Source organism: Stomoxys calcitrans, chromosome 5, assembly GCF_963082655.1.
Source record: "Stomoxys calcitrans chromosome 5, idStoCalc2.1, whole genome shotgun sequence".
NCBI lineage: Eukaryota > Metazoa > Arthropoda > Insecta > Diptera > Muscidae > Stomoxys > Stomoxys calcitrans.
In genome coordinates this window covers 61032871-61043027 of record NC_081556.1, presented here as the reverse complement: position 1 = coordinate 61043027, position 10157 = coordinate 61032871, and the positions used below count along the sequence as shown (strand labels likewise).

At 39.6% G+C, this 10157-nt stretch overlaps 1 protein-coding gene across 11 annotated transcripts in view; it reads right to left on the bottom strand.

The window, feature by feature from the left end:
* Positions 1 to 3551: 3551 nt before the first annotated feature.
* Positions 3552 to 10157, bottom strand: part of LOC106095874 (ryanodine receptor) — a 163464-nt gene continuing 156858 nt past the window's right edge. For 9 of the 11 annotated variants that reach the window (XM_059370147.1, XM_059370148.1, XM_059370149.1 and 6 more), the window contains 5 exons: positions 8093 to 8393; positions 7590 to 7700; positions 7106 to 7525; positions 6846 to 7047; positions 3552 to 6768 (listed from right to left, as the gene is read on the bottom strand). In XM_059370147.1, coding sequence (XP_059226130.1) covers positions 4086 to 6768; positions 6846 to 7047; positions 7106 to 7525; positions 7590 to 7700; positions 8093 to 8393 — 3717 coding nt within the window. In that variant the 3' untranslated portion in view covers positions 3552 to 4085. Of the gene's footprint in view, positions 6769 to 6845; positions 7048 to 7105; positions 7526 to 7589; positions 7725 to 8092; positions 8394 to 10157 lie in introns of all 11 variants that reach the window. The other 2 variants (XM_059370155.1, XM_059370145.1) reach the window with 1 other exon arrangement.

Sequence of the window (10157 nt, the reverse complement as noted above, 5' to 3'; positions counted from 1 at the left end):
CAATGTAAAAACTTCTCCCCAAAGAGGAGTCGGCGCGCCGTCCGGACTCGGCTATTAAATGGAATGGAATGTTAAGGAAATGTTTAGGAACAAATATGCAATATGAAGAGAATTCTTTCAGAATTCGGTTGGAATTTGAAAAGACAATTCGGAATGTACATCCGAATTCTAAACAAGTAAAAGCGTGCTAAATTCGACCAGGCTGAAACTTATACCTTCCACCATGGATCGCATTGTCAAGTTCTTCAAATGACTTTTCAAAAATATATATGAGCTGTATCAAGTTATTGACCGATATGGGCCCACAATTTTCATGCACCCATATTAGAAGTCATAGAAAAATACCACCTTCACATTCAGGCAAATCGAGTAATAATTGCACCCTGCAGAGGCTTAGGAAGTCAAATTGGGATATTGGTTTATATCACAGATATATTACGTTATCAGCCGATTTAGACCATGATTGACATAGTTGTTGGAAGTCATCCTAAAACGACATATGAAAAATTCCAACCAAATTGTATAAGAATTGCGACCTATAGAAGCTCAAGATGTCAAATCGGGAGATCGGTTTATACGGCGGCTATATCAAGTTATGGACTGATTTAGCCCATATTTGATATAGTTGGTGGAAGTTATATCAAAAGAGTGCAAAAATGTACAAAATTTCAGCCAAATCGGATAAGAATTGCGCCCTGACGAAACTCAAGAAGTCTAACCGGGAGATCAGTTTATATGGGAGCTATATCAGTTTATGAAGCGCTTTGAACCATACTTAACACAACTGTCGGATGTAATACCAAAAAACCACGTGCAAATTGGATCAAAATTGCACCCTCTAGAAACTCAAGAAGTCAAGACACAAGATCGGTTTATATGGCAGTTATATCAAAACATGGACCGATTTGGCCCATTTACAATTCCAACTGAGCCACACTAATATGAAGAATCCGACGTGAACATAACACACATTTTAAGCGGTGGTTATCCCCTCCTAGTGCTCCTAATAGCTAGTGCTACTAAGTGTTATCATTTGAGGCAAGTCTTTCGGACTGGCCTATAAAATGGAGATCTCTTAACCTTGTCGCACTCAGAAGTATCCCCGCTGATTCTTAATAAAATGTTTATCAATTCTAAAAGCAGCTATATCGTAATATAGTCAGATTTGGACTAAATTCGATACGGATATTGAGTGGCCTAATAAGTACAAGTCATTGTTCAAATTTGTAGAACAAATATTTTTTATGGTAGCCATATCCAAATATAGACCGATTTGATACCATATGGACGCCGAAAAGCCTAACATAAGTCAATGTGTCAAATTTCAGTGAAATCGTATTATAAATGTGCGTTTTATGGGACTAAGACTTTAAATCGAGAGATCCGTCTATATGGCAGCAATATACAAATCTGAATCGATCTGGGCCAAATTGAAGAGGGATGTCTAAGGGCCTTACATAACTCACTGTCCGAAATTTCAGCGAATTCGGACAATAAATGCGTCTTTATAAGCCCAAGACATTAAATTTAGAGATCGGTCTATATGGCAGTTATATCCAAATCTGGACCTATCTGGGCCATACTGCAGAAAGATGTCGATGGGGCTACCGCAACTCACTGTCCCAAATATCGGCGACATTGGATTATAAATGCGCATTTTTTTGTGTCCAAAACCTTAAATCGAGAGATCGGTCTATATGGCAGCTATATCCAAATCTGGACCGATCTGGACCAAATTGAAAAAGATGTCGAAGGACTTAACATAGCTCACTGTAGCAAATTTCAGCAAAATCAGATAATAAATGTGGCTTTTATAGGCCTAAGACCCTAAATCGGCGGATCGGTCTATATGGCAGTTTTATCCAAATCTGAACCGATCTGAGCTAAAATAAAAAATGATGTCGACTGGCCTAACACAATTCGCTGTCCCAAATTTCAGCAAAATCTGATAATAAATGTGGCTTTTATGGGCCTAAGAACCTAAATTGGCGCATTGGTCAATATGGGGGCTATGTCAAGATATAGTCCGATATAGTCCATCCACGAACTTAACCTTCTTAGGAACAATAAAATAATCTGTGCAAAGTTTCAGCTCAATATCTCTATTTTTAAAGACTGTAGCGTGATTTCAACAGACAAACCGTCAAACAGACGGACATGGCTAGATCGTATTCGATTTTTACGCTGATCAAAAAAATATAGACTTTATAGGGTCGGAAATGGATATTTCAATGTGCTGCAAACGGAATGAAAAAATGAATATACCTTCATCGTTCGGTGGTGGGTATAAAAATTACTCACTATTTCATCGTTAAGGAATTTCAGCTTATGTGAGTAAAGAGCATCGACGATATTTCTGAGTATAATACCTTTTACGCCTGAATACTAAGGGTTTAACAAGGTTTTTTTTCTATTATTGCCAACTCTTGAGCTTCGTCGATGGTTGTGTGTAACGACATTTGTATTACCGGTAACACGATGGTATTCCTGTTGATAACTCGTTATATTTAAGCAGCTAGTATATCTAATGGTAATGAGTTATCCATTATTTTACATGCCAAAAATAATAACATGTACTTACCAAGTTTTTGCTGGTTGCCGTTTTTTCAATACATTGCTAGTTGCAGTAGATGAAAAACGCGCACAAATTGCACATCAATATGGACCACAATATATTTGCAGTACCATTAAAATCCTTTATTATAAAATAGGCATAAAAGTTTTGTAATGCTATTTCACTGAACGGAGCCGATATCATTGAGCCTCCGATTTCAGCAAAAAAAAAAAACTGCTGTGCCGAAATAATAATACTAAAACCATTACATTTTTCTCACTTGTCTCTTATTCTTTTTGAAAAGAACGATTGAACGATAAATCATCAAAAAAATTATAATTTATACAGTCGCCGTTTTGATTTTTTAATCTGCACAGCCGACGAATCGCCGCCGACGAAAAGCCTCGGATTCGTTCACTGAGCCATTTGCTATGACATCACTTTGGTTGTTGCGTCAGCACTGCAGCATATGACAGCCCCTTTTTTCAGTCGTCATGGCACGATGTTTCGTTGACGATCACACATCGCAGCAATGGATTTGTTTTCGAGAATTACATTTATAGAGACAAATGTGACATTTGTAGGCGTTTGGTGCGTACACCCAAAGAAAATTTCAAGCACGGCGTTGACAAGGTGCTCACATTCGTTCGTAATAGTGAATCAACACACAGATACGAGATCAACCACAAATTTCCATAACCCACCAACTGTTTTTTAAATGAAACGTCCACACCCGATCACATTCTTACAACGTTTAAAAATATGCAAAACGTTTTTGTGTGCTGCTGAGTGACGAACTTGTGTACCATCTTTTTGTAGGGATGATGTTCATAACGGTCGCTGCATGAAACAACAACGCGTGTTCACAAAATCATCCACGCTTGTTAACAATATTTCCAACAACGTGTGTGTATGATAGGGACAATATTAACACTTACTTAATATAAACTACAGCTTGGTTGTGACAACCATAAGTGACACAATAACTATGACCACATTTCGTAAAATAGGTAAAATTTATTTAATAAATCGTACAAGTTCAGTTAACAATATGCATCTATATATGTATGTATTGTAGGTATGTATACAAATAGACAATGAAGTTATTCAATTTGCTAATTTCGATCTGAGCTTCCGGATATTACATCATTTGTTCGGGGCGAATTCACACTTATTTGTTCTTTGTTAAATACTAAGGATAACATAATTTTACAATAACAATAACAATGGTAAATACGAGTGTGATGCTTTGCTGTTAGTGCGTTTTGTATTGGATTAAAAAAAATATATATAAATATATATATATGATTCCATTGTCGACTTGTTGGGAGTTGAGAGAATTGACTATTAGTTGAATAAAGTTTATCTTAGTTGGTAAGTAATATGTTTTGTTTTATACATTTATATAGATGTAGAGTTAATAAAAAGTGATTGTTTTCACGACTTCGTTTTGATAAAAACACTATAAAAAATTGTCTAAAAAGATTTTGTGGGGGGGTTGGGGTCCGTGCGGGTTCGATAGAAGGGATATTTAACCGCCGCCACCGCCACCGGAGAGTTCATCCTCGTATTGTTTGCGGAAACAATCACCCACTGGGAAGAAGTCCCAACTGCGCTGTTGGTACATGTTCCAGACGTAGGTCTCCTGACCGGTATACTCGGTGTCCGGCTTATTAATCAAATGCATTAGGAAGAACATGTAGTTGGCCAGGTTGTGCTCCTTCTGGACGTGCGTGTCGAAGCCGTGCGGCACAATGTCAAAGAAGTCCTTGCCCATGCCGCATATGAAACAGTTCGACTCCATATTCTCTTTCACCGATTCCAGTTGATCGCGAAGCTCACCGAAGGCGTCAATAATCAAACCTTGAATGATGGCCAAGAGAATGACGATAACAAAGAAGAAGAAAGTGATGTCGAAAATGATACGGTAGACTTCGTACTCGTCGCCGACAGGATCACCAATTTCGTCACCAATGCCACCACCAGCTCTTACGCCCTTGTAGAGATGGAACACAAAGCAGGTTAACATATCGTGACATTTCTTGTCGACTTCGTCATCCTCTTCTTGAATGTAAAATTTGCGGAAGAAGTTGAAGGCGATGACAGTGTAGATGTATACAATAATGGTCAGCAACATTACCGTCAACACCAATTGTTTGCCGTTATGTGTTACGGATTGCAGGATGGTGCGGAGTGTTTTGAAACCAACCGCGACATCAAGCAAGTGAGCGGCAAAAAAGAAATTGTTGAAGTTGCCCATCACCGAGAAGGAGAAGTACCATAAGGAATAGAGGAAGGCGTTGTCGGTAAATGTCACACCGGCCTTCCAAACCTGGTAGCGCCAATCGATGTTTGTTATGTATTTGACGAAGCCACCTTCCTCGCTTTCTTGCGCCATGAATGCACTCTTTTCCATGCCAAGAAGATTCGAAATGGAATCAAAGTCGTACGTTTCGCTGTACTTTTGACGTACTTTCTTCTTGACGAATTTGTCCCAGTAGTTGACGGGGAAGGATTTCGCCGATATCACTAACTTGTCCCAATGTGATTTGAAATCGTCGTCTTCGGGCTGCTCTGCAATGAAAAGACCGTCGAACTCCAAGCGTCTGGCAATTTCCTTCTCGCGTTTGAATATGGCCAAGGGGACTTTAAGGTGATAGTAGGCGATCAACATAGCTAAGGATACCAAACTGTGCAAGAGGGCGGCCATGCGTATCACGTGTTCCATATAGAAGAAGTCCTCGTCCACGTGTACCATTTCCGGCAGTTCATCCTCTTCGTCTCCCCCGTCGCCAGATCCGTCGCCTGATCCCATACCGGAACCTGCCATGCCACCACCGGAGCCTGAACCTAATATTAAAACATCGTCGCCGGAGGATTCTTCGTCGTTCGCAAATGAGGTAACCTTGTAGAAGAGCAACATGAAATTGATACTGAAAGCCAAGACCAGGGCAACATATTTCAAATTGTAAAAGTTGCGAGCCAAGAAACTGACAGCCCTATGTGTGTACTGAGAGAAATCGATTTGATTAACAGCCGGTGTTTCCTGGGTGGTGCTTGAAGATTTCTTAGCTTCAGCTTCGATGGAGGCCATAGCGGCTTCTTGGGCTTTCTGGGCCTCTTGACGTTCTTGTGCAGCTTTCTTTGCCGCCTCTCCTCCAAGAAGGTCAACAATTGAGACTGGTTCCTGGTGGTGTGGTTCTCCTTCGGCACCAGCCTCAGCTGTTGTTGCGCCATCTTCAGGACTAGACTCACCAGTTTCTTCCATAGATGATGTTGGACTTCCGCCAGATGATTCGTGTACCGTAACCTTGTATTGACCGTTCTCTTCTTTGTTGATATCAAGCCCAAAGGCCTGCACCGTGCTAGGCGGCTCTTCAATAGGCAACGGAGGCAGCGCTCTACCGAATGTTTCTTCCTCCTGTGGAGGTTCTTCCACCTCCTCAGGCGCCGGACCACGCATAAGATTCATTAAAATACCGAAGATATAACGCAACACCGCAAAGTGTGCGTACCCAGTATAGTAGAACATGTAAAATATTGCCTTAAAGAATCCAATTATTAATTCGGGAACCGTTTTCGTTTGCATGACACCAATTTGATGCTTGATATTAGCGGGACTAAACATGTGGACTCCGAATTTCAAACCATCTTTTACAGCCGTAATGGTACGCCTGATGGGATCTCTGGCCGCTCGCTCTTCTTCCTCTTCACTCATGTAAGAACTGTAGGACGTGTCTCGCTTCACATTGCTGCCGCCATCGTCGGTGGCCATCAGCCCCGAGGCATGGGTCATTTCAAAAATGGCATCCTCACAGAAGTTAACGAATGCTTCCAGTTTTTCCTTGTCTCCGCCCTCAGTTACAATGGAATAGAAGAAAGCGCGCTTAGATTCCTTAATCTGCGGCTTCTCCCACTGCTCAATGTTGGAATCCTTAATTTCAAAGTATACTCGTTCGATTCTCTTCGAGCTGCCAAGAATCTCAATACGTCCCAAGAATGGTTCAAAGTAATTCAATACCGAACCGGCCGTTTCGAGGAAGCGAGCTAAACGTGGCTCATTGGGCATGTGTTCACTCAAGTTGGTCAGTAAAACGGCCAAATTGAAACCGATTTCCGTGGACGGTTCATGGAAGCGATCAACAAATGCAACATAATCGATTTTACCCTCATGGTTTCGTTCACAACAGGCCAGCAAGAAGTCGATTTCCTCACTAGGGATAAACAACGAAACATCGATATGGTTCGACCTTTACACTTTGACTTTGCGAATGAAATGCATTTAACTTACGGTGTATAATTTTTAGACTGCTCCATCTTGTCTCTAAAATCTTTTGGTGTGACCCAGCCTTCGTTCTTGATATCGATTTCCATGAAACTGGGGGATTCAATGAGATCCTTCAATTTCAAGAACATATCGAAATACTTCAAGATCAATTCAACATTGCTGGCTGATTCCACCAAAGTGTCTACCATCTGTTTGCCAATAGTACCTGCAAATATGAAAAGGTTAGGCGACAAATTTGTGTTTACTCATTTCTTCATAATTACCGTTGACAACGTTGCCTTCCAACATGGACAGCATCATTGTGATCATGTCCTTTTGCAAGTTCAAAAGTTCTTTCAATAAATCCACCTGACTGGAGTGTTTCGATAGTTTCTCTTGCATATGGGAGAACAGGAAGAGGAAACCGCCAACAGCATCCCACAATCTGGAGTGAGCTAAGGCTTGCTGATTGAGGGTACAAGGACCCTGGATGACTTCGGTTAGGGTGTTAAACACCTGGCTAGCAACACCTATCGCTTTGAAAAAGTTCGCCTTTCCAGCTGGATCTATGATTTCTTTGCTCGAGTAGTGCCAGTAAAAGTCCATAATGGACTCCTGCAGACGCAATAGGTAATCAACCGTACAGATGACTACATTCACAGTTGTTGTGTTGCCCGCCTGAGTGCGCAAATAGTTCTGCCAATCTGCAAGCATGGGGGAAAAATTCTTATTGTTCTGCCTGCATGCATTATTCCTCTGACGACTTACCCAAATTGTGACCTTCACAAGTCAGTTGGATGAAACGGAAGAGAGCACAAGTGAACTCGGCATCATGCATGTTCTTTTCGCCAGCAGCACCCTCCGAGCCGACACCAAGACCTGCACCCGCACTTGGAATGTATTCTTTGTTTGCAAAGTTTACAGTATTGTGTGGGGACAACAGGATAATTCATGCGGAGTGGTTGGTGATGGGTTGGTGGTTGGTTGGTGGGGGTACAGTGCAATTTAACAACAAAATCGAGAGGTGTATGGAAATTTTGAAAAATAAAAGCGTGCAAGGACAATGGTGAAGTTTTCAAATTAAAAATAATAAACGAATTGAATGACTAAAAGAAAAAATACCACTACACACAAATCAAACGGGAAAACAAAATGCACAATGGCTACTGGAAGACTGTGGATGGGAGGACACGGAAATGGGCATGGAATGGAATGGTAACTGGACTGGGTTTGTGTATGGTAGGATAAGTAACTAGTCTATATGATATTACCTTCTGCTTTGGTGTTTCTCTCAAAAGCATCCAAGTCCAAGACACTGCATGAGTTCATCAATCCAGCAATGGAGGTAAAGAAGCCCACATCTTTTTTCTCCTTCAAATGGTTTAACATTCCCATTTGGATGTCGATGTTGCCGCCGCGCAAAATGGAAATACCCAGGTTGAGAGTGGTCATTACCATTTCCGAAGGTATGCCCTTAGAGGCGGAGATGTGTAGCAATACCATTTCGGCCACACCGCGATTTGATAGGCGGGCTTGGTGGAAGAGTAGTTTTTGTTTTTCCATTTCTTGTTCCTAATTCAAAAAAATAAAAAAAGTATTTTACATCAATTTGTGCTATTGTTTGTGGTCCAATGAACCAATTCAATAAGTGGTACTTTAATAAGTTAAGCACTGGACATGCTTATTCATTGAAAATTATATTTATTTTGGAAACGCAAATAGGGGTTTGCAGGACTATTAACTATATGTACATCAATATCTATTTTTTTATTTTATTGAATACATTATCATTATATATGTGTATAAATAGGGAAACAATCTATATGGCTATATGAATATCGAGGGATCCACAACAACTCATAGTTCCGAATTTCGTCACAACCGGATGAAAAGTGTGCCTTTTATGGTTTTAAGTTACAAAATATTAAAACTAATATTAAAAGACCAGGCAGTGTAGGGACAGGAGATTTAATACAGTCTAACGAACAGGGAGCCGACGGTGGAACCATTACCGACTTTCTCATGATTCGGAAGAATAGGATTCACAAAGATTCTAATATTGAAACATGAATGTTGCTGTCCAGTGGCAGTCAGATATTTTAAAGTTCGTAGTTGGGAGAACCTCTGACCTACTATACATGGGTGCGTATGTTAGCCTTCATACGCCACCTTGGCCATTCATTGGGGTGGTTTTAAATGTTTCATTTCGTTAGATTTAAAGATTCCCAAAATATGAGCACAATCGAAAGATGTTAACATGTGTTGCTGGAAATGTTGTTTTGGAAATCTCAATTTGTTGGGTATTTGGCGACTAAGGCGACCCATATCTTTGAAACGGCTAAAGCTATTTGCACGTGTCATGCATCAAATTAAGAGCCATGTTCAATAAAGAAGAACGTAAGTAGTACTGAATTCAAGTTCTGTCTGTCGTTTTTTGCAATTAATTTTTTTTGCATTTATTATCCAATTATCACGAAAATTTGCATATGTCACTTTCAAAGCCCAAAGACAAACGCTATGAATTTTGAGAAAAGTCGGTTCAGATTTAGATATAGCTCCTACACTCATAGAAATTTGTTAGTAAAAAACAGCAAAAATGTTTGCTGAAACAGCAGATAGTCTGCTGAAAATGGGACAGCAGTAATTTGTTGCTAAACAGCAAACATTTGCTTTCATTTTTCAATTTTACAAGCAAATAACTAAAAATTTTTCGAATTTTTTACACTATGCTAATTTTTGATCGATTTTAATTAACAGCGGAAAAATAACTACTACTATTATATTTATGGTTTAAAACAAAAAATGTTCACCTCAAATTTGCATTTTTTTTATTAATATATTGCAAATTCTACAAGTGTTGTTTAGAAGTTCAAAAATTTTGAATGGATTTATTTAAACATTTTTAATTTTATATCAGCAGACAGTGTTTGCTGCTATAAGCACGCTTATTTTTCTGGGTGTATATATACATAATTCGCTCTATTTACACTTATAAGAGCGTAGTTAGAATAATTTTGGACAGATATGCATGAAATTCGATATGGAATGTTGTAGCAGTCATTTTCAGCAAACAGCAGACTTTTCAGCAGTAAGCCTGCTTCTCTGAAATTGCAGAACTACTGGTGTAATAGCAGAACTACTGCTACAATAGCAGCAAAATTAACTACTAATATTCAGCAGACAGTGTTTGCTATATTCAGCAAACTTTTTTTATGAATGTAGAGACGAAGCCTTTGAAAATAGAAGAAATCGGTTCAGCTTTGAAGATTGCTGCAATAATATAATAATAATAATAATAATATCGTCATTTGTCAACCGATCCTCGCGAAATTAGCC